Genomic DNA, 24,005 nt, shown 5'->3' with positions numbered 1-24,005 from the left:
AAAACTTTCATTCATTTGATTTTGGACATAGACTATTTATATACATTGCTGTAATACTGGGGCTGATATTAGTAAATTATATTAGTAAATATTATATTAGTAAATCTAATATATAAAGTATTGCTCATAAGTTTACATACCCTGGCAGAATTTATGATTTCTTGGCCATTTTTCACTCATGGTTAGTTTTTGGCTGGAGCCATTTATTATCAATCAATGGTTTTTACTATTTTTAAATCGTAATGACAACACAACTCAATATCTCTAAAATACACAAATTACTCATACAAGCTCAATTGGGGATTTATAAATGCATAGGAAGATATTTACTATTTATTTTAGTCCACTTTAACCACTTACAGCAAACTTTTTTTTCTACCAGCTCATTTCCAAATAAAAAAACAACTGAAAAGATCAACGCAACCTACCACCAACCGTTTATTTTGAAATTTCTTGAAAATTGTAGTGTGTATCAAGGAAATAACTTCTATCTTTTTCCAACAACTATATTTTTCTGTCCAACAGAGATTAAAAAACACAGATTTACAGAACAAGAGAAAGAAAACACAACTGTAAACCAATCCCCTTGTTTGGAACAGAACACGAGAAGTCACAACAACCAGCATGATCAAGTTTCAGCCACCACCTCTGCACCATTACTTGATGATCTACAAACCATCTCAGAACCAATGAATTTCAGGCAGTCTCCAATCTACACAAGTGATGATAGCTTTAATAGAATTCCAGAAATAAACACTGAAGATGATATAGAAAATGGAGAGTCAAGTAATAATGATGAACATGATGATATTGTTTATCTTTCTGAAAGTGTAAGTAGTGTGCCTTTGCCTCTGGGACCCCAGTCTTATGGTACACCACTCACTGATCACAGTAATTGGAGAAACCACGTTTTAGAGTTGGATGAGGAAGCCAGCAGTGACAGTGAAACTGAGGAGTTTCCAGTCATACGCAGACTAAACCATGACTTCAATGCAGAGACTACCATAAACAGGTTGGATATTACAACAAGTTCTGTGAGAAATCCCAACAATCTGCCACCCTTAACATCACCTAGAAGTTTGGGATTAAGGATGACACTTCAACATGTTGATGACAGTTCCCAAAATAATGCTCCAGTTTCTTTTCTTAATTTGAGGGATATTGAACTTCGAAGGATCGGTGTTGCAATAGCACCCCAAACTCAAGAACATACCAGGCAATCTCATGTGGCAGAGACCGCACTACCCCAACTCCATGATATCAACTCAAATACCAGGAATGTGCAGAACCATGAGTATCATTCTAATCCCCAAACAACTTTTAGAACAGAAGAGAGAAGAAACGGAACTACATCTAGCAGTGAAGTCTCTTCCAGATTGCATGTTGCTACTCTAAGACCCAGCCTGTCTTCCACAGCACCCACCTTTACACTTCTGCATGAGAACCTTGATTTGATTGCTCAAACAATCTCCATGCGGAGACAGTCTGAAAGGATTATCAACATGACACCAGAAAAAGAGAATGTAAAGCCAAAACCAGACCCTGAGAAGCTTAAAAAAATTCAGGAAAGGTGAGCAGGTTTCACATATCCGTGTAATTTAGGTTCCATATACAGTGGAACCTTGGTTTACGAGTAACTCGGTTAACAAAAACATTTTGAAAGGCGAGCAACTTTTTAAAAAAAATTCCTGACTTGGTTTGCGAGTGTTGTCTCGCAAAACAAGCAGAATTCAAGCCTCTGCAGTGTGAAATACCACATTTGACCAGAGGTGCAGGGGCACGGGGGACACTCGGAACGGTTCCGAGCCGTTCGTAAATACTCCGTTCCCGAATGTTTCATGAGTTCAGCCGAGCTGTCTCTTGAGTATTTCCGAGATTCTCAGACGTCCCCCATCTCTGGACACATGCGGTATTGCATGCAATTGACAATTGAAGTCAATGCGGAACAAATTATCTTTGTTTCCATTGACTTCTATGGGGAAACTCGCTTTGATATGCAAGTGTTTTGGATTACAAGCATTCTCCTGGAACAGATTATGCTCGTAATCCAAGGTTCCACTTTACATTAGTGGCCCACCATGAACTAAATTTGCAACCAGCTTCCTGCTCTTGTATTTCAGTTCACCCAACTCTCCCCAGGCTGGAATGAGACTTATCACCATATGATTAAGGCGAAGGAACGCCTATTGTTGAATGCTTAACCACTTAAGCCCCGGACCATATTGCTGGTCAAAGACCAGGCCACTTTTTGCGATTCGGCACTGCGTCGCTTTAACTGACAATTGCGCCGTCGTGTGACGTGGCTCCCAAACAAAATTGGCATCCTTTTTTTCCCACAAATAGAGCTTTCTTTTGGTGGTATTTGATCACCTCCTGCGGTTTTTAGTTTTTGCGCTATAAACAAAAATAGAGCGACAATTTTGAAAAAAAAACAATATTTTTTACTTTTTGCTATAATAAATATCCCCCAAAAATATATAAAAAAACAATTTTTTAGGCCGATACGTATTCTAATACGTATTTTTCGTAAAAAAAAATGCAATAAGCGTTTATTGATTGGTTTGCGCAAAAGTTATAGCGTTTACAAAATGGGGGATAGTTTTATGGCATTTTTATTAATACTTTTTTTTTACTAGTAATGGCGCCGATCAGCGATTTTTATCGGTACTGCGACATTATGGCGGACACTTCGGACACTTTTAAAACATTTTTGGGACCATTGGCATTTTTATAGCGATCAGTGCTATAAAAATGCATTGATTACTATAAAAATGCCACTGGCAGGGAAGGGGTTAAAACTAGGGGGCGAGGAAGGGGTTAAGTATGTTCCCTGGGTGTGTTCTAACTGAAGGGGGGGTGGGACTGACTTGGGGAAATGACTGATCGCTGTACATTGTATGAACAGACAATCAGGCATTTCTCCCCCTGACAGGACGGGGAGCTGTGTGTTTACACACACAGCTCCCGGTTCTCACTCTGTAACGAGCGATCGCGGGTGCCCGGCTGTGATCACGCCCGGCGGGCACGCGCGTCAGGGGTGAGCGTGGGGCGCGCGCGCCCCTATTGGCTGCTCGGCGAGATGACGTGATCTCGCCCAGCAGAGCCGACCTGCCGCCGTATAACTGCGGCGGCTGGTCGGCAAGCAGATAAAGAAGAGGGTACTCAATGGGTCATACTAAAGTTTTATATATATTATACATTTTTTTTCTTAGGTGTTGTATATATTGTATACCATCTGCTATATTGTATTGCCATCTAATACTCTGGATAAAAAAACTGTATATGTATGTTAGTTCTGTAATGACTATGTCCCGGTCAAAAATATCAAAATTGGTTTGACACAATGTTATTGTCTTGGTATGGTTGTATATACTGAAAAAATGCTTAAATAAAATACTTTTATGTTTTAAAAGAGACTGGTGTAGAATAGACTGACACCTAATACTAACTACAGGGGTCAGCGAAAAAAGGTCAAATCTAAACTTATGCTCCAAAGACCATTTTAAAAAGGATCTCCAGGCTCCTTCAGAAAAAAATTAAATTCAGTAGTTATGAATACTGTAGATGCTCACTTTTAATATTAGGGCACTTACCTGGGCATAGCATGCTAGCTCATTATGAATTACTTACCTGAGAACGAAGCCCCCCGCAGCGGTCCTTAGACACCTTTTCCGTCGCCGCCATGATACCCGGAGTGACTTCTGGGCATCGCTGCTCCGGCGCTGTGACTGGCCTGAGCAGCGATCACGTCACTCCGGCGGCACGATCGCCGTTAGTAGCGGCACGCTCAGTGGCATGCGCCGTAGACATCGGTGCCGCCTTTCTTGGAAATATCTCCTTAACCGCGTAGGTTAAGGAGATATTTGTTGCTCCTACAGGTAAGCCTTAATGTAGGCTTACCTGTAGGTCAAAGTGATCTGTAAGGGTTTACAACCACTCTAAGTTCTAAAGCTGGAATCCAGTGATTTGTGGGACTCATACTGAGTTTGTGTTGCAGCAAATATAAATAATTTCAAACTACAAAAAGATCATGTAAAAGGCATGACCAAGGTTGGTTGTTACTTATTCATTGCAAAGTGATGAAAGTTTGCCTTATTTACGCAGATAAGTCTTCAGAGTTAATTTTGCATTTCTATCCACATGTCCAGTTTACTAGAAGAAGACTCAGAAGACGAAGGGGATCTGTGCAGGATCTGTTTTACAGGAGACACAACCCCAGAAAACCAACTTGTAGCACCTTGCAGATGTAAAGGGAGCTTGATGTATGTGCACAAAGAATGCATGAATAAATGGCTGCTCAGTAAAATTGAATCTGGTGAGGACAAAACATTAAATTATTTAATATGCTTGGTTTTAAATTTGCTATGAAATAAAAATGTATTTTAACCACTTGACCTCCAAAAGATCCCCCCCCCCTTCAAAACCAGGTTTTTTTCCCCCACAAATAGAGCTTTTGTTGGTGGTATTAGATCACCTGTGCGTTTTTAATTTGTTGCCCTATAATCAAAAACATTATTATTATTTTTTTTTTTTAACTTTCTGCTATTAACATATGCAATAAAAAAAATGTAATCTAATTTCTTCATCAATTTAGGTCAATATATATCCTGCTACATATTTTTGGTAAAAAAAAATCCCAATAAGCATATATATATATATATATTTATTTTTTTAGCATATATTGATTGGTTTGCGCAAAGGTTATAGCATCTACAAACTATGGGATATTTTATTATTATTTTTTTTTAATCTATTTTTTAAGAATTGTGTGCTTAGCCAGTATTTCTCTGTACTATGGGAGGTGCTTTTACCAGGGGAAGACATGGATCTATGCCCCTACTTTGCAGGAACACAGGATCCATGTCTTCCCTACTGACAGAACGGCAATTTGCCTTGTTAACATAAGCAGACTGCCGTTCTTCCTGTATAATGAATGATTGGCGGATGCTGGCAGACATCAATTTTGATGACCTACTTCCTGTTTGTGGTCCATGCTGGTTGTTGTCCCCTCCTGCTGACGTCATTTCCGGGATCCTTGTTCCATGCTGACCTAGATGGTGTGACTACTTCACCAGTGTTTTCAGAGCCTGGAGCGTACATCTGCCGGTCTCCCTGAATTTTCTGCTGGAAGCTGTATATACTGGGACCTTCCTGATGCTGGATCACCCATTGTACATACTCATGACATGCCCTGTCTTACCTTCGACCCTGTAAGTGTTTTTAATCCTTTTTGAGGATATTAAAAGTTTTAATTTTGCACTTAGAGGCACCTTTTTCTTTTATCAAGCCTGCAGTACCTGCTGATCGGCTCCTGGTGTGTATAATCACAGCGGAAGCAAGGCTCCGGCTGCACACATGCACGCACCCCCTACCTGGAAGAGCCGGATCACTTATATATGCTTAACCCAGGGCACAGCTGCCACCCTGTAGCAGTAAAACTGCTATGGGGTGGACAGAAAGTGGTTAACTTTTACATGGTACAGCACCTGATGATAATTCTTTTTGATATAAAAAAAAAAATGTCATATTAGGGATGTGGTGCTGCCCTGTTATTAGCCAAACTTACTGATATATCCTTGAGTTTCTCTAAGATGAATCAGAATTCACTGAAACTGCATTTTACCTCCTTCTGACCTGCTTTAAGTAGCTTTGGCATTTCCTTCATCTTATATAGTTACATGGAGAGAAAAGCAGTTCTAACATGCATAAACGCCAGGCAGACCCGAGACTCCGGAAGAAGATATCTCAGTGTTGGTAAATGGCCAAGAGCAAGCTCTGTGCCAGATTTAGAGATTGTATTTTGCACCAACTTAAATACTCAAATCACCCTCCGCTTTCCTAACGCAATGGGGTAGGACTGCTGAAATCTCTGGAACTGAAGCTCTGCCCTCCTGCCAAAGCCACTAGGACACTAGGAGATGATCCTCCTTTCCTGTGTTTATATTTCATTTATTTCACAGAGAAAATAATTCATTAGAAAGTGGTCTTTTCTGGACTATACCTTTTTGATTTATTCTTCAGACTGGTGTGCTTATTGCCATTTACTTTTTTAATTTTCTCTGAAGAGTTTTATATAACACACTGAACCATTAATATCAATCTTTCCCCATGTGAAAACCTACAAAGCAATGTCCCCACCACAGCCATGTGGCAACACACACACATAAACACATACTAGGTCACTTTCAAAGAATGTACAATGCATAAAATGGCAGGTCTATGGCCTCAGTCCTTATGGCCCCATTCTGTTACAAGCTCACAGAAATCTTTGGAGACTTTTACCACCTTCTACTGTCTCCTATAGTCTAAGGTGACCAGATTTTTTAAATGAAATCCAGGGACATATATATATTTTCTTTTACTAGTAATGGCGACAATCAGTGACTCTCTGCCCATCTCCGCCGCCCGCCTCACAGCCTGTCAAGTCTTAGGCCCCGTACACACCATAGAATCCATCCGCAGATAAATCCCAGCAAATGGGTTTCTGCGGATAGATCCTATGGTGTGTACACGCCAGCGGATCTTTTTCTGCGGATATATCTCCCCTGGGATGGATTCCAGCAGATCGGATATTTGCTGACATGCAGAACATATCCATCTGCTGGAGTCCATCCCAACGGATGGATCCGCTGGTCTGTACAGACTCACCGAATCCATCCGTCCGAAGGGATCCCCCGCATGCGTCGTAATGATTTGACGCATGCGTGGAATTCCTTATATGACAGCGTCGCGCACGTCGCAGCGTCATAATCGCGGCGACGGCGCGACACGTCATCGCAAGAGGATTTCGGCGCGGATTTCAATGCGATGGTGTGTATCTTTTTCTGCGGATATATCTCCCCTGGGATGGATTCCAGCAGATCGGATATTTGCTGACATGCAGAACATATCCATCTGCTGGAGTCCATCCCAACGGATGGATCCGCTGGTCTGTACAGACTCACCGAATCCATCCGTCCGAAGGGATCCCCTGCATGCGTCGTAATGATTTGACGCATGCGTGGAATTCCTTATATGACAGCGTTGCGCACGTCGCAGCGTCATAATCGCGGCGACGGCGCGACACGTCATCGCAAGAGGATTTCGGCGCGGATTTCAATGCGATGGTGTGTACACACCATCGCATGAAAATCCGCCGAAATCCACGAGAGGATTTATCCGCGGAAACGGTCCGCTGGACCGTATTCGCGGATAAATTCTATCGTGTGTATGGGGCCATTCTCTCTAGACCCCAGCTACTACTGGGTGGGGAGCGGAGGAAGATCAATCTGGCAGGGAAGGTAAGAAGATAGGCAGACGGCTGGCCGGGACTTGAGCCAAGGCAGAACATGCGAACGGAGCTGAATGGGCGTGCACCCAAAACTGATGAAATTTTCGCTCCGACCAGCACATGATCATCAGAAAGGGGCACAGATAATGGAAAAAATACACCCCCTATGCTATTAGGAGCGACAGAGTGGGAGTGTGTAATTCAGATTTTTTTTTTTAATTCTGCACTGACTGTCTGAAATTGCCCCAGTCCTTGTTTAAATCCAATCCGGGTACAAAACCAGGGACAGACTTGGTCCAGGGACAGTGTTCTCAATCCGGGGACTGTTCCCGGAAATCGGGGATGTCTGGTCACCCTACAATAGTCTCACTTGAAGTTCAACACGCCAGAGATATGTTTCCTGTTAAATGAGCTGCCAGCCTTAGTAAATGTCTCTCAATCCATAATTCTTTCATACTTTAGGAGCTGCACTGAGTGCTGTAAAAACCTGTGAGATGTGCAAACAAAACATGGAGCATAATTTTGAAGAATTCGATGTGGATGAGCACTACAGAAGACATCAGGAAACTCAGGTAATTCAGCATGATGGTAAAAAGAGAGGGGGGCCCATACCAGCCATACCCATCGGAAGCAGACAGTGCTACAGCATATTCCTTTTTTAATTCAGCATGATGGCATTGCCAGACGTGAGCGCCACAGTTCTCACTAAGAACAGTTTAAACCCCAAGGAAAATAGGAATGTTTATGAGATCTTGAAACTTTAATGGATGAATCAGCACTTAAAGTACACCTGAGCACCTAGGTCTTGAGTGCATGTTCTACGTAGGCCTCAACTTCTTAATGCAATTCTAAGTGCAATGCTAAGAGCCTGTACTGGCTAAAGAGGCCCTTGAACGGAACTAGTTAATGCTGGATGCAAGGCTTAACTCAAGGTCAAAAGGCTCTCTGGGAACACAGAACACTTATTCTAAAGATTAAAAAGGTGTGTGTGTGCCATTTGGTTTTTGCTAGTTTAGAAACTTGACAAGTTCACTTTGGTTTGCTCATACAGTATAGACCAAAAGTTTGGACACACCTTCTCATTCAAAGAGTTTTCTTTATTTTCATGACTATGAAAATTGTAGATTCACACTGAAGGCACCAAAACTATGAATTAACACATGTGGAATTATACATAACAAAAAAGTGTGAAACAACTGAGAATATATTTCATATTCTAGGTTCTTCAAAGTAGCCACCTTTTGCAGCAGACACATCTCTAGAACTGGTAAGAGGAGACTGTGTGAATCAGGCCTTCATAGTAGAATATCTGCTAGGAAACCACTGCTAAAGAAAGGCAACAAGCAGAAGAGACTTGTTTGGGCTAAAGAACACAAGGAATGGACATTAGACCAGTGGAAATCTGTGCTTTGGTCTGATGAGTCCAAACTTGAGATCTTTGGTTCCAACCCCCGTGTCTTTGTGCGACGCAGAAAAGGTGAACGGATGGACTCTACATGCCTGGTTCCCACCGTGAAGCATGGAGGAGGAGTCGTGATGGTGTGGGGGTGTTTTGCTGGTGACACTGTTGGGGATTTATTCAAAATTGAAGGCATACTGAACCAGCGTGGCTATCACAGCATCTTGCAGCGGCATGCTATTCCATCCGGTTTGCGTTTAGTTGGACCATCATTTATTTTTCAACGCGACAATGACCCCAAACACACCTCCAGGCTGTGTAAGGGCTATTTGACTAAGAAGGAGAGTGATGGGGTGCTGCGCCAGGTGACTACCTATTGAAGCTCATTAAGAGAATGCCAAGAGTGTGCCAAGCAATAATCAAAGCAAAAGGTGGCTACTTTGAAGAACCTAGAATATGAAATATATTTTCAGTTGTTTCACACTTTTTTGTTATGTATAATTCCACATGTGTTAATTCATAGTTTTGATGCCTTCAGTGTGAATCTACAATTTTCATAGTCATGAAAATAAAGAATTCTCTTTGAATGAGAAGGTGTGTCCAAACTTTTGGTCTGTACTGTATGTGGATAACAAATGCTTACAGCATCTTCCATTGATAAACAAGATCATGTGTACACTGTCTTCTAATAAATAGCTTCATCATCTGTCTAGACTACAAATTATCACATGAATAACTGTTGCAAATCTGTCATTGGCATGACTATGAAACCAAATCAATTTACCCACCAACAGTATAAAACTAGCGGTTAAAAATAGCTGAATATGCATTTATTTCCACTACCTTTGACCTGCCCAATGTTTGTAGCCATGTGATGCCTGCTTGGCATTTTTGAGGATCTTAATATCCCCGCAGTGACCAAACAATTTCTACAACTGTCCCTGTCAGAACACAATAGCTCGGCAGGAGAAATCGCTGTACTAACATCGGATTGTTAGTATTGCTGCTCCGACCTGAGCTGTCAGTTTGGGCAGCAGGTTAAACAAAAAAAAAGTGGTGTGTACAAGGCTATAGACATTAATATGATACTGCAAGTATTTTGAATGAATGACGAAAGATCAGCTTTCTGGTTTGAAGTACCTTTTATTCCAGTTCAGGGGAACACAAAGACATTACATTATCCGGTATAATTTGGTTGTACATGTTGGTTTGATTTGATAGTGGTGCAATCCTTTTTTACATTGTGCACAGTATGTCTTCTGCTATATTCCTTTGTAAGAACCTGTATAGTATTATTCTTGTCAATTGCTCCTGAACTGTATCCACAACAACAATTGCTTTGTGGATGTATGTCTAATTTATATGTACATCTTCAATATTTGCTGTTATATTAATTTATTGTTATGTTGAGGTAACACACACAGAGGGGCAGATCCTCAAAGAAATTACGTGGCGTATCTCTTGATACGCTGCGTAATTTTAAATTTTGCGCGTCGTATCTTTGTTTTGGTATCTTAGGTGCAATTTTTCGGCGTCCGCTAGGTGGCGTTCACGTCGTAATCTGCGTTGAGCATGCAAATTAGCTATTTCCGACGATCCACGAACGTACGAGCGGCCGTCGCATTTTTTTACGTCGTTTCCGTTCGGCTTTTTCCGGCGTATAATTAAAGCTGCTATCTGGTGACGTACTCAATGTTAAGTATGGCCGTCGTTCCCGCGTCTAATTTTGTAAATTTTACGTCGTTTGCGTAAGTCGTCCGTGAATGGGGCTGGACGCCATTTACGTTCACGTTGAAAACAATGACGTCCTTGCGACGTCATTTAGCGCAATGCACAGCGGGAAATTTTAGGGACGGCGCATTCGCAGTTTGTTCGGCGCGGGGACGCGCTTCATTTAAATGAAACACGCCCCCTACCCGCCCAGTGAGATACACTACGCCGCCGTAACTTACAGTGCGAATTCATTGAGGATTCAAACTAAAGCCAGCTAAGTTACAGCGGCGTAGCGTATCTTACATCTGCGCCGGGTGCAGCGGAGGTACGTGGATCTACCCCAGATAGTTTATCCACAACTTGCCATGTCTATATATGTTTTCATAAACATTGCTAAGTTATTAGCCTGTAGGCTGGTGCAATAGACAACAAAAATTATATTGTAACTTTAAATAAATGTGTTATTTTTCATTAAAATCTTTATACAAGCATACAGTGACATGCTTTCTCCACAAATACAGGCCACCCTAAACCCAAGCCTTTACCTGGTCTTACTGCTTAATTTGTATCAGCAGCGGTATGAAGACCTGCTGAGATTATCAAACACTCGAGACCGGGTAAGTGAGGTTAGTAAAAAACAAATCTTTATCAATGTGACAAATGGTAACTCTGTATCAAACTAAAGGGTTTATACAGAAAAATACTGCAAAAAGACAATCACTTAGGTTAGACAAATCGAAACAGCCCCATATCTCATGTACCTTAAACAGGCATGTACATAAATGTCCTCCAAGCTTTCTCTATTTTAGGCCCATTCATAAAAATCCTGCCATTAGAAAATTACAAATGCTGCCACTGCTACCCCCTTAAAAAATGAATGCGTACGCTGCTAATCTTCTGGCTTAAATAATTTTTTGCCACCAAAGTTTTTATATTGGAAATAATAAAATTGTACAGCCATAACAGAAGGTCCCTTTTAGGGAGCTTACAATCAATAAAAACAGAAAAAAGGTAACTTTCCATAATAGAAAATTCCAAATATACAGTAGTATCAGAAATTATAATTAAAATGTCAGTTCTAGGTCACAAGAAACCTTTTATTGAATGTTTAAAGTCAAATATACTTATTATTTGAGAATACATTTAGCAAGATATTAGGGATCTAATAAAACTGCCAAATTGCCAAAGCCTGGTATAGGCTATTGATGTGGTAGTAATTTAATCTTTGGCTGCCATGCTCTTTTGAAAAACAATGTAGTATCAAAACTGATTTATATATATTTTTTAGCGATCGCGATAGAATTATTTCTGTTTTTCCCTGGTTCCATTGAAAGAGTTTGTTCTTCACCTAGTTGCCATATACATTTTAGCTGCCATAGCTACGGGTATAAATAGTGTTCATTTAAGACATGATTTTTTATTTTTTTGTGTTCCTGGATATTTGTTCCCTAGGAGAAAGGCAGAAGAAAGCTATTGAAATCTTTTGTGAATAGCATTCTATCCATTTTTTTTTAAACCTCTATGGTAGGTGGCCTGGGTTCAACAAAGTTTGTCTTCTGTTTTGTGCATTAAGAGTGCAGGAAGTTTAAAGCTCAGAATTCTGGAGGTAGCTGGAAGGATGCTACTAGTTTTCAGCTGTAAGATGGAAAACTTTGTTCCAAGTTGTTTTGAACTTCAGATCTTTCTTTTTACCCTAGAAACAAATGAATAAACAGCCTGTAAGTGGCTTATGGGAGAAACAGATCCCAATCTGGATTTATTCATCAGATTCGTTTGTGGTAAAAAGTTTTAGATATTGATTTGCATTTGTACGGTGGTATCGTAAAATAGCTAATAATAATATTGAGATGCCATCTATAGGAAGCTACAGATGGCATAAAAACGGGTCAGTCTCACTATAATGATAAACTGTAATATCAGGTACAGTGCATGATTTGCTATATATACTAGAACTGAGTGCAAGGAAGATTTCAACTAAATTGTAGTCATGGTCAGAGCCTTTGCCCAGTCCGTGACATGCTTCCTCCGGTTTCCTAAAATGATGTAGGAGCAAATTCTCTGGTGAATGAAAAGGTAAAAAGGGCAGTTGTGTCTATATTCGATTCGTGTTCTCAATACAACTTATTGGTTTCCTCCTTTAAAGAGTAATTCGTTTCTTTTGGGCATGTAATAGACTCTGGTAGACCTTGAATTCTGGGATTATAAGATTATAAGATATTTCGTTTTTTAAAAAGTGCTTGTAAGCGTAAAATGCATTAGACTTGTATCTTGAGCTATTAAATAAACAAAGAAAAACGTTTTCTACTGCCCAGTTCATATTCCTGGTACTTTCCATTCTCCCTAGCTGGGCCATGGATGATTCTCTGTCGGCATCCAATGTGTGTCAACCTCCTTACCACTGCCTAATTTCTTGGATCTGCTTAAAAATGTCTGGAAGAGATTATGTTATGAGGAAGAAAAGTGTTACTGCGCTGATCTAATTATCCAGAGGTATTAAATCTCTGGGAGTATGGACATAAGTGAAATATCAGGGCCACAATGTACCCAATCTTAAATGTGAATAACCTGGATACAAACAATATATAAAAAAAATATATAAGAAATATATGAGTCATACAAATGTGACACAGTGATTTCAAACTTGAATCATATATCTAGATCAGTGTGTCCGCATACAATCCATATGCCACAGTGCTTCTATGAGAAAAATGGCTGTTGCTGCTACTGACCAACCAAATAGTGAAAACAATACGAAAGATATTACAAAAAATATTGTGTATATATGTGTATAAAACCACAATATGCAGTATGCCAACTGCACCGTGAGTTGTCCAATAACCGATATTGGAACAAAATAAATATCAAAAAAGTGAAATAATTATCAAACAACCATACAAATGTGCAATGTGCTGACTGCACTTAAAAATAGTCCAAATGGCAGGCAATCTTGCTCTTATACAATAGGTTCCAGCAAACACAAGGTTCAATGTTGGTAGTACTGTGTAGAGGAAAGTGCCGCTAACTCTTCCACCCGACAAAGATGTGCCACCATCACCAATGGTTAAAATCAACACTCACCAGACCCCAGATATTATTAGGCTCCAAAGTGATGTCTTTTTTTTGTCCGTCAGTGGGTGTTGCCTCCTTTTCCCTTTTACAAGGTCTCATCAATTCCTCAAAAACAAGGGGCTCATCATGGTGTAGTATATTAAAATATGTATTTATTTAAAAAAGGTAAAAAAATAACACTTACAATATAAAGTGCCTCTGACCGGCACTGAGTGTCTTTGGCAGTGTCAACCGTTAAAAGCCGCTGACCAGCATTTAAATGGCGTCCTCTATGTGCGTGTCCAAACAGGCTGTTTGGACACGCACATAGAGGGTGCAGCACACCAGCGCGCCCGGACCCCTTGTAGCAATACATGCGGAGCACAGCGGGGCAAGCACACCTCTTAGGACGCCATTTAAATGCTGGTCAGCGGCTTTTAACGGTTGACACTGCCAAAGACACTCAGTGCCGGTCAGAGGCACTTTATATTGTAAGTGTTATTTTTTTACCTTTTTTAAATAAATACATATTTTAATATACTACACCATGATGAGCCCCTTGTTTTTGAGGAATTGATGAGACCTTGTAAAAGGGAAAAGGAGGCAACACCCACTGACGGACAAAGAAAAGACACCACTTTGGAGCCTAATAATATCTGGGGTCTGGTGAGTGTTGATTTTAACCATTGGTGATGGTGGCACATCTTTGTCGGGTGGAAGAGTTAGCGGCACTTTCCTCTACACAGTACTACCAACATTGAACCTTGTGTTTGCTGGAACCTATTGTATAAGAGCAAGATTGCCTGCCATTTGGACTATTTTTAAGTGCAGTCAGCACATTGCACATTTGTATGGTTGTTTGATAATTATTTCACTTTTTTGATATTTATTTTGTTCCAATATCGGTTATTGGACAACTCACGGTGCAGTTGGCATACTGCATATTGTGGTTTTATACACATATATACACAATATTTTTTGTAATATCTTTCGTATTGTTTTCACTATTTGGTTGGTCAGTAGCAGCAACAGCCATTTTTCTCATAGAAGCACTGTGGCATATGGATTGTATGCTGACACACTGATCTAGATATATGATTCAAGTTTGAAATCACTGTGTCACATTTGTATGACTCATATATTTCTTATATATTTTTTTTATATATTGTTTGTATCCAGGTTATTCACATTTAAGATTGGGTACATTGTGGCCCTGATATTTCACTTATGTCCATACTCCCAGAGATTTAATACCTCTGGATAATTAGATCAGCGCAGTAACACTTTTCTTCCTCATGCACTATTGACCCCCACTAAGGGCACACAGTACTGCAGCAGATCACAGTTCACATTTATTTATTTATTTTCTTTTGCGCCGGTGACACTCACAACCAAGAGATTATGTTAGGTGTGCTTTTAAAATATTTTTAGCTAAAAATAGAAAGTTAGTGGCGGACACTTGGCAAACCTTTGACCCCAAAGAACAGGTTGTCCCCAGCAGGTTCTATCAGGGTTTCAATCGGCTAGGAAACAGTAGTGAGTATCTGCTTGTTCTTGTATTGGCCTCATGCAGAAGAGGACCCAAGTTGTCCAGCTGGCAGTCGCTGGGATGCTCAAACGTTCAAGTCTTCTTCCTGATCATCTCTGCTAAGGAATGTGGAAGGCTGCTTGCATTGACTGTGATGTTGTTTTTTTTCTTTTGCATTTATTTTTCCCCGGTTTCGGAAGAGTATTAAGGAAGTGAACCATCTGTAGTGCATTCCAGAATTTTAAGCGGAATACATTCCTTAATTCCATCAGTTCTGTTATTGTCACCCATGTGCCCGCTTGAATATAGCTAGATACCTGGGTACACTCAATATCTCTTAACTGTTGAAAAGCCCCATCTTCACATCCTGGCGGGAAGAGTGGATTATCTATTATCGGGTACAGAGGTGAGGTCATAGGATTTATTCCTATCATTGGGAATACCATAGAACAGATCCTGGCCGTGTTGCCCACTATCAGGTTTTTGCTCACTTCTTTAGGAAGTGAAGAAAAACACCAAGGTGCTCTATTCAAAGGTACTGTCTGGGCTTGTTCAATTTGTACCCATAACTTCTTGTCTGTATGTCTGTTCCAGTCTATAACCCTATTCAGATGTACTGCGTAATAATAGTTCTTTATGTCTGGAACCGCAAGTCCTTCCTGTTTAGGAAGCGTCGGTTGTTTTCTTTGTATCCGAGGATTTTTATGCGCCCAGATAAACTCAAAAATTAATCTCTGGCACTGTTTGAAATATTTCAACGGGATCTGTGTTGGTAATGCTTGTAATAGATAAAGGAATTTAGGGAGTATACTCATCTTTATAATATTACATCGACCCAACCAAGTATGAAAACCCAGATTCCACTTATCCAATAATGTCTTAACCTTTTGTAATAAGGGTGGAAAATTCAGGTCAAAAATCTTGTCCACCTTCCCTGCTAGTTGCGTACCTAAATATGTTAAGGCCCTGTCCATTTAAACTTAGTTTTGTTTCAGTTGTACTATCGATGTTTGTGGGACATTAACTCCCATCGCTTCTGACTTATTAAAATTAATGCGGAGATTCGAGAGACATCCGTATCTCTCAAACTCCTTCATCAAGTTCGGGATTTAAATCAACGGGTTCGTAAGAGTAAACGGCATATCATCTGCATAGGCTGAAATTTTTCAATAGTTATTCCCTATTTGTATTCCTGAGATATTCCGTTTTAAATGCACCATACACAGAAAAGGTTCCAATGGAGGGGGCAAAAAGGAGTGGAGACAGGGGACATCCCTGTCTTGTCCCATTGGAGATCTGGCAGGGCTCTGACAGAATTCCATTGGCCCTTATCTGGGCCATTGGACACGAAAAAATTTAGAGTATCCACTGTATTATCTTCCTTCCAAAACCTCCATGCTGTAGAACTGCCCGCATATACCTCCAATTCACCCTGTCAAAGGCCTTCTCTGCATCTGTGTTTAAAAATATGCACTGCGTCTGTGTTGTATTCACTACCTGTAGAAGGTTAATAGCTTTAATTGTGTTATCCCGTGCCTCACGAGTAGGGACAAATCCAACCTGGTCTAAATGTATCAGATCCGGAATATACTGTTGTATCCTGTTCGCCAGAATCTTCGAACAGGAAGTACTGAAGTGATTGGAACAAGATGACAGTCAAAGAACTAGAATTGTTTTGAAGTAGATTTCGCTTTCTAAATCCTGAGGCCGAACGAGAAATTGCAACTAAGTAGCAGAGCAGCAGTGTTTCCAGCAAAAGATCCTCAAATTACATTCTGAAAAATACTATTTTATATTATACTACTCCCAGTACCCTTCAGTACAAGCTGCTCTTGGTTTTATAATGTTGCATCCTCCAAAACCCTTGAGAATAGAATTCACTGTCTTTTTAGAAAGTCAATAATCCTTCATATTTTCTTTCAGGGAACTTTAATATATTTTGAAATTAAATTAGGCACATCAAGTTGCTTCAACTTTATCATAAAATACAGAAAATATCCAATGATATAAGCGAAATAGGATTTTCCCCTACACTTACTACTGAATTACATTACCAAAATTTCTTTACAGCTGCTGCAAACAGAAGAAACAAATCAAGTCTGTTCTAATATACAATGACCTGTCACTATGATCAGGGAGGTGTTTGCATTCATGAGCTGATAGTATAAAGTTGTGATGAGAGGAATAAATATTTGGGGGAATAAAATAAAAAAGACGACTTGGCTGAAAATAGGCCATGGGCAGGTAGGGGTAGGAATATGCAGGCTGGCATTGCTAACTTATATTTAAAGGTGAAGACTCTTGGATAGTCATTCTTATTCTTACAAGTTACTGACCTAGAACAAGCATGCACATGCAAAGAGAAGTATAGGATCCCCCCCCCCCCCCCATAATCATACTTACCTAGGTGGATGCAGCATTGGTATATCTGTCCCCCGCCGCCTCTTCATTGAGAACCGAGCCATCAAACAGCTCTCGGTTCTCTCGGCTCCCCAAGCATAGAGCTGTTGCCTATTAGTCAGCAGCTCTCCTGCTCTGCTCCTCAACGCTCGCTGGAGCGCTGAGCAGTGGAGGGGCAGGGAGCGGTAGTCTCAGCAGCTCGTTGAGAGGGTAAGACGGCCATCATTTCAGGCACCTGGTGGATCCAGACTCCCAGTCGGAAGTCGGGATGAGGTGGTGCCCGGACTGATCTGTGTGATGTCAGCAGAAAGCGGACTTCAGACCGCTTTCTGCTGAAAATGGGTCACAGGAGTGCAAAACGAATTGCACTCTTGTGACCCATAGGAGAAACCCAGCAAAACAAGTTTAGGCTGGACTTTTCCTTCAACCACTTAACCACTTGCCGACTGCCACACGCAGATGTACGTCGACACAATGGCACGGGCAGGCACATTGGCGTACCTGTACGTCCCTTTAAATTTGCCGCCCAGCGGGCGCGTGCCTTGTAAGCGTGCTCGCGGGTCCCGAGAACTCGATGTTCCCGAGCGGCCTGTGATTGCGGTCGGCAAAGGCAGAACAGGGGGATGCCTTTGTAAACAAGGCATTCCCCTATTCTGCCTAGTGACACTGTCACTGATGGCTGTTCCCCGTGATCGGGAACGGTCATCAGTGACGTGTCATGTGTAGTCACGCCCCCTAACAGTAAGAATCACTCCCTGGTACTGAATTAACCCCTGCAGCGCCACCTAGTGGTTAAAACCTTCACTGCCAGTGTCATTTTTACAGTAATCAGTGCATTTTTATAGCACTGATCATTGTAAAAATTACAGTGGTCCCAAAAATGGGTCAAAAGTGTCTGATGTGTCTGCCATAAAGCCAGTCACAATAAAAATAGCTGATCGCCGGCCATTACTAGTAAAAATATTAATAAAAATGCCATAAAACTATCCCCTATTTTGTAGCTGTTGTAACTTTTTTGCAAACCAATCAAACGCTTATTGCGTTTTTTTTTTTTTTTTTTACCAAAAATAAGTAGAAGAATACGTATCGGCCTAAACTGAGGAAAATAATAATTTTTAGATATTTTTGGGGGATATTTATTATAGCAAAAAGTAAAAAAATAAAAATACATTTTCAGGTGATCAAATACCACCAAAAGAAAGCTCTATTTGTGGGTAAAAAAGGACGCTAATTTTGTTTGGGAGTCTCGTCGCACGACCCGTGCAATTGTCAGTTAAAGTGACGCAGTGCAGAATCGCAAAAAGTGGCCTGGTTTTTGACCAGCAAAATGGTCTGGGGCTGAAGTGGTTAAAGCAGAGTCCCACCCAAAAATTGAACTTCCGCTTTAAATGCAGGTGACCCCCTGACATGCCACATTTGGCATGCCATTGTTTGGGAAGGGGGGAGCAGATACCCTCTGGAAGGAAGTTCACCCCTCCCCCCTCGCTCTCGGCAATCATCTGGGACACGTCACAGGTCCCAGATGATTGCCCTGGCCAGTCATGGTGCGCAGCCACAGCCGGGCACCCACAGTGACAATGCCGGCGCAGCAGAGAGGAGGAAGAGATGAGCAGGTCTTTGTACGCCCGCATCGCTGGAACCTGGGACAGGTGAGTGTCCGATTTAATAAAAGTGACTTTTATATGGGTGGAACTCCGCTTTAAGGACCGGGCCTATTTTTCAGACTTGGTGTTAAAATATTTTTTTATTTTTTTTTTGCTAGAAAATTACTTAGACCCCCCAAATATTATACATTTTTTTCTAACACCCTAGAGAATAAAATGGCGGTCATTTCAATACTTAATGTCGCACCGTATTTGCGCAGAGGTCTTACAAGCGCACTTTTTTTGGAAACAATATACTTTTTTACAAAAGTAAAGTTAGCCCAATTTTTTTTTATATTGTGAAAGATAATGTTATGCCAAGTAAATTGATACCCAACATGTCAGTCTTCAAAATTGCGCCCGCTCGTGGAATGGCGACAAACTTTTACTCTTAAAAATCTCCATAGGGGACATTTAAAAATGTCTACAGGTTACATGTTTTGGGTTGCAGAGGAGGTCTAGAGCTAGAATTATTGCTCTCGCTCCAACGATCACAGTGATGCCTCACATGTGATGTTTAAACACCGTTTTCATATCTGGGCACTACTCACGTATGCATTTGCTTCTTCACGCAAACTTGGTGGGACAGGGCTCAGCAGGATGTAAACATCCCTTGTAATAGAAAAAAAGCATGACAGGAGATCTTAAATATGAGATCTGGGGTCAAAAAGACCCCAGATCTCATATTTACACTAATATGTAAAAAAATAATAAACAAAATGTCATTTTGAAAAAGTAAAACAAAAATATCTCCTTTAAGAGCATCGGGCGTAAGTGACGTTTGGCGTCGCTTCCGCCCTTCAATCCTATGGAGCCGAGTGGGGGCAAGGTTTCCTCACTTGGCTCCAGGCAGTGGACATGAGAGGATGCAATCGTCTCTGCATCCGGCGGCTCTCGAAAGCGGCAGAGACCACTGGAGAATGGGGGGCCCTCCTGCCCCAGATAAAAGTGATCTCGCAGCGAATCCACCGCAGAGATGGGTCCTAGTAGATGATAGGCTCAGAAATGGCATGCAATACCAAGCTGCTGCTAACAAAGCAAACAGAATATTGACATGCAATAAAATGGGGATTAACTCCAGAGATAAAACAACAAGGCCCCTTTCACACTTTTAGCGGCGCTATACCGTCGGAATAGCGTCAGTATTCGCTAGCGGTTTTAACCCCCACTAGCGGATGAAAAAGGGTTATTACCGCCAGCAATGGTGCCTGCAAACCACCCCAGTGTGAAAGGGGCCTAATTCTTTCGCTCTACAAGACTGGTCTGGCCGCACCTGGAGTATGCTGTCCAGTTCTGGGCACCAATCCTCAGGAAGGATGTACTAGAAATGAAGCAAGTACAAAGAAGGGCAACAAAGCTAATAAAGTGTCTGGCGAACATTAGTTATGAGGAAAGGTTGCGAGCACTGAACTTATTCTCTCTGGAGAAAATATGCTTGAGAGGGGATATGATTTCAATTTACAAATACCGTACTGGTGACCCCACAATAGGGATAAAACATTTTCGTAGAAGCGAGATTAACAAGACACGTGGCCACTCATTAAAATTAGAAGAAAAGAGGTTTAACCTTAAACTACGTAGAGGGTTCTTTACTGTAAGAACGACAAGGATGTGGAATTCCCTTCCACAGGCGGTGGTCTCAGCGCATGGCATCAATGGTTTCAAGAAGCTATTAGATAAGCACCTGAACGACCACAACATACAGGGATATACAAGGTAATACTGACGTATAATCACACACATAGGTTGGACTTGGTGTCTTTTTTTTTTTCAACCTCATCTACTATGTAATCTGAATAACGGGTAAAAAAGCATTTTCAGGGATTCCATAAGATTTGAACTTTCACCTGCTATGCGTGGAACCCAATTTTAGAAGACTCCAATATTTGCAGTGGGAAAAAATGAAATGCATGTACATTTCTGGAATGTAAGCCTATACACTAGCAGCAAGGACTGCTGTTCCTCTGAAAAATGAACCAAGTTTGGACTGCTTTTTAGAGCCGTTTGACAGGCAGTGAGGAGGTGGTATGTCACCTCCTCACATCCTGTTTTAACCCCCTAAATGCTCCACTGCCGTGCTGGAACTGCGTGACTTGTGCATGGTTGCTGCGCTGCCCCATTCACTTGATCACCAAAACGCGAGAAGGGGTATCATTCTTGTGGCAGTTTGAAAGCACAGCATCATGGCTGTGACATGTGTACATCCTCAGCCACTGCCTTTGCAGCCAAAGGGGTAGTGGTTGGGGACGGTATAAATGTAGCTTAGCAGTAAAAGAACACGTTTGGACTTTCTCCCTATAGCTAAACCATCCAGACAGATAAGGTTTGCTGTTTCTTACCTTTTACTAAGGGTCAGCAAGGTGTAGGCAGCAGGGGGGAAAAATCAGATACTCTTGGAGGCTGTACACTGATCCAGCTAACTCAGCACTTTAACCTGTTGGGGTATATAAATAATGATTATTGGATGTAAAGTAACATAACTTAATTTTGCAGATTTCGAGACGATTTTCCAATCTGAGCTTACACAGGCGTGAAAGTAAGTAAATTCACTTTATGATAAATGTAATAACATGGAAGTGTACCTAACTGAGTCCCCATGTCAAAAACATGACAGGGAACCAATTGTATATCAGTGCAGCTAATGAAACCTTATTATAAAAAACTGACCCTGAGATGTAATAATTGCTATCCTAGTAGTCTGTAGTCCTTTCATGACTTTCAAGTCTTTGATGTGCGGATACCTACCTGCATAATTTTTACATTGATTTTAATAAACTGTTGATTTTATTAAACAATTGTATAACTAATCCCTCCTTAAAGCGGAGTTCCGGCCACAATTTCACTTTTTAAATATAAATACCCCTGTAATACACAAGCTTAATGTATTCTAGTAAAGTTAGTCTGTAAACGAAGGTCCGTTTTGTTAGGTTGTTACAGCATTTAGACACTTTATAAAATAGAAATTGACTGGGGCCATCTTAAGTGTGGGCATCATGAAGCCAGACTGTATGACTTCCTGGATTTCAGCCTTGCAAATCTCGCACATGCTCAGTGCTGCACAAGCAGTGTCAGATCAGGTTTCAGCACCTGTGCTGTCCAAGTCACATGATTCTTTGAGACTGGGGAGTGCACAGACTCCTGGAAAGTTACACCCACTACATTCCCAGGAGTCTGTGCGGTGTAGGTTAGGAAGCATTAAGCACCTAGGTGCAGGAAGTGGGAAGATTAACTATTCTGCCTAGCAACAACACTTTGAAGGCATGTAAAAAAAAAAAATGTTTTCGTAAAGGACTAATGACATTTTTTTAAAACTACTGATGTAATGTTATATTTATGGGTGGAACTCCACTTTAAGTAAAGCAAAGGTCTGGATTTTATTGGAATCATTTTGGCTTAAAATAAATATAATTGTATGCTTACTTTTGTTGCTTTTTGAAATGGAGGGTGCTGTGCATTGAGGCCGCTCTTTTTGAACCTCATACGTGACATAGGAGCTGACACAGGACTACACATCCCTTGCTCCCTCATGCCACCACTGACTGTCAGTTACTAGGGTTCTGGCCAGTGCTGAATAGGAAGATCTGTCCTGTCCTGTGTCTCAGTGTGAGCAAATGAACAGAACACAGTGCCAATGTGCCAACATCAGTTTGTTAGCAGAGTGGGGGGGGGGGGGGCTATTCTCAATACACTTGATGACTTGTTTGTTGTTTAAAAGTACTTCAAAATTCCATTTTCTTTTCACAATTGATTTTGGGATGAATTGCTTTTCTTGAATGAAAGCCACATGCGCTCATTCTCATCCTGCTTCTCAAATTTTCTTGTTACTGCGGTCAAAAACGCCTGTCGATTTGACAATCATAAAAACAATCATCCAAAAAAAAAAAAAAAAAAAAAAACCTGCAGCTACGCATACTGCAGCTGCTAGCTTTTAATAAATGGACACTTACCTTCCCTGGAGTCCAGCGATGTCGGCACCTGCTGTTTCCATAAGCTGTCGGGTGCTTCCGCTGCCATTGCAGGTAAGGGTACCTGGCAGTGTAGCCTTTCGGCTGCACACCAGGAACCCTACTGCGCATGCACAAGGCCCGCTCCTCTCTCCTACTGGCCCGGCGGCCGGAGGAGGAGGATGGAGCCCCGCGCTGACATCACTGGCTGCGGCCCAGACTCCCGTAAGTTGAAAAGGATACCTGTCAAAGAAAGGTATCCTGTCCCCCCTCCCCCCGAAAGGTGCCAATTGTGGCACCGGAGGGAAGAGGAATCTGATGAGCGGAAGTTCCACTTTTGGGTGGAACTCCGCTTTAAAATGAAAGATATGGAGTGAAATTCTGCTAGTGTATGGTCGGCTTTAGGCAGCATTGTCACACTATGTAAATGCCAATGTTTCTTTGCATTGTTGATTACCCCTACATGCGCATCTGACATATTTTCTGCACATAGAAGTTGTCCGTTTGCATGGCATATTTGATGTGCATGCACAAGTATAAGCCAATGCTTTTTAGAGTTTCAAGAATACGGCTGCATGCAGTCATTCACTTGTATGGCAGGCTGTATATAGCACATGCAGCTCGCTGGGCACGAGAAAGTGCCTGGAGAATAACACTCTCCATGTAATCTGTGCTATTAAAATCACATGAGGGAGGAAGAATGGGCAAAGAAACAAGTAAACTTGAACTGGTTATAGTTAATGATTTCAAAAGCTACCCCATGACACATTGCAATGCTTTTCAGTTAGACCAATTATCTCTTCTGTTCCACAGTGTCTGTGCTTGGCCTCTGAGGGTTAAAGAGTAACTCCACTTTTGTTGAGAAAACAACACTCCCCTCTGGGTGATCTATGTACAGGGATGTAAGGGATTTAAAAAAAATTTTTTGTTATTCTGAAGAAATTGCTGTTTGCTTCTCTTTGTCCATGTGGAAAGTGAAGCTACTGGAAAGCGGCAGGGTCTGCACCCCTTTAGACATGATTTCCCTTTGGGAGTACCTCACCAAAAATGACATTCTGGT

General features: G+C 41.3%; 1 protein-coding gene across 3 annotated transcripts in view; it reads left to right on the top strand.

Annotated features, from left to right (window-relative positions):
• The window catches only part of MARCHF10 (membrane associated ring-CH-type finger 10), a 102,358-nt gene that overhangs the window by 77,841 nt on the left and 512 nt on the right, over positions 1–24,005 (top strand). For 2 of the 3 annotated variants that reach the window (XM_040329839.1, XM_040329838.1), the window contains exons 6-10: positions 526–1,570; positions 4,149–4,315; positions 7,733–7,842; positions 10,904–11,008; positions 21,495–21,537. In XM_040329839.1, the coding sequence (XP_040185773.1) occupies positions 526–1,570; positions 4,149–4,315; positions 7,733–7,842; positions 10,904–11,008; positions 21,495–21,537 (1,470 nt within the window). The remainder of the gene's footprint in view (positions 1–525; positions 1,571–4,148; positions 4,316–7,732; positions 7,843–10,903; positions 11,009–21,494; positions 21,538–24,005) is intronic. The other variant, XM_040329840.1, reaches the window with a different exon arrangement.

This window comes from Rana temporaria, chromosome 12 (assembly GCF_905171775.1).
Source record: "Rana temporaria chromosome 12, aRanTem1.1, whole genome shotgun sequence".
Lineage (NCBI taxonomy): Eukaryota > Metazoa > Chordata > Amphibia > Anura > Ranidae > Rana > Rana temporaria.
This window is presented reverse-complemented; position numbering and strand designations above follow the sequence as displayed.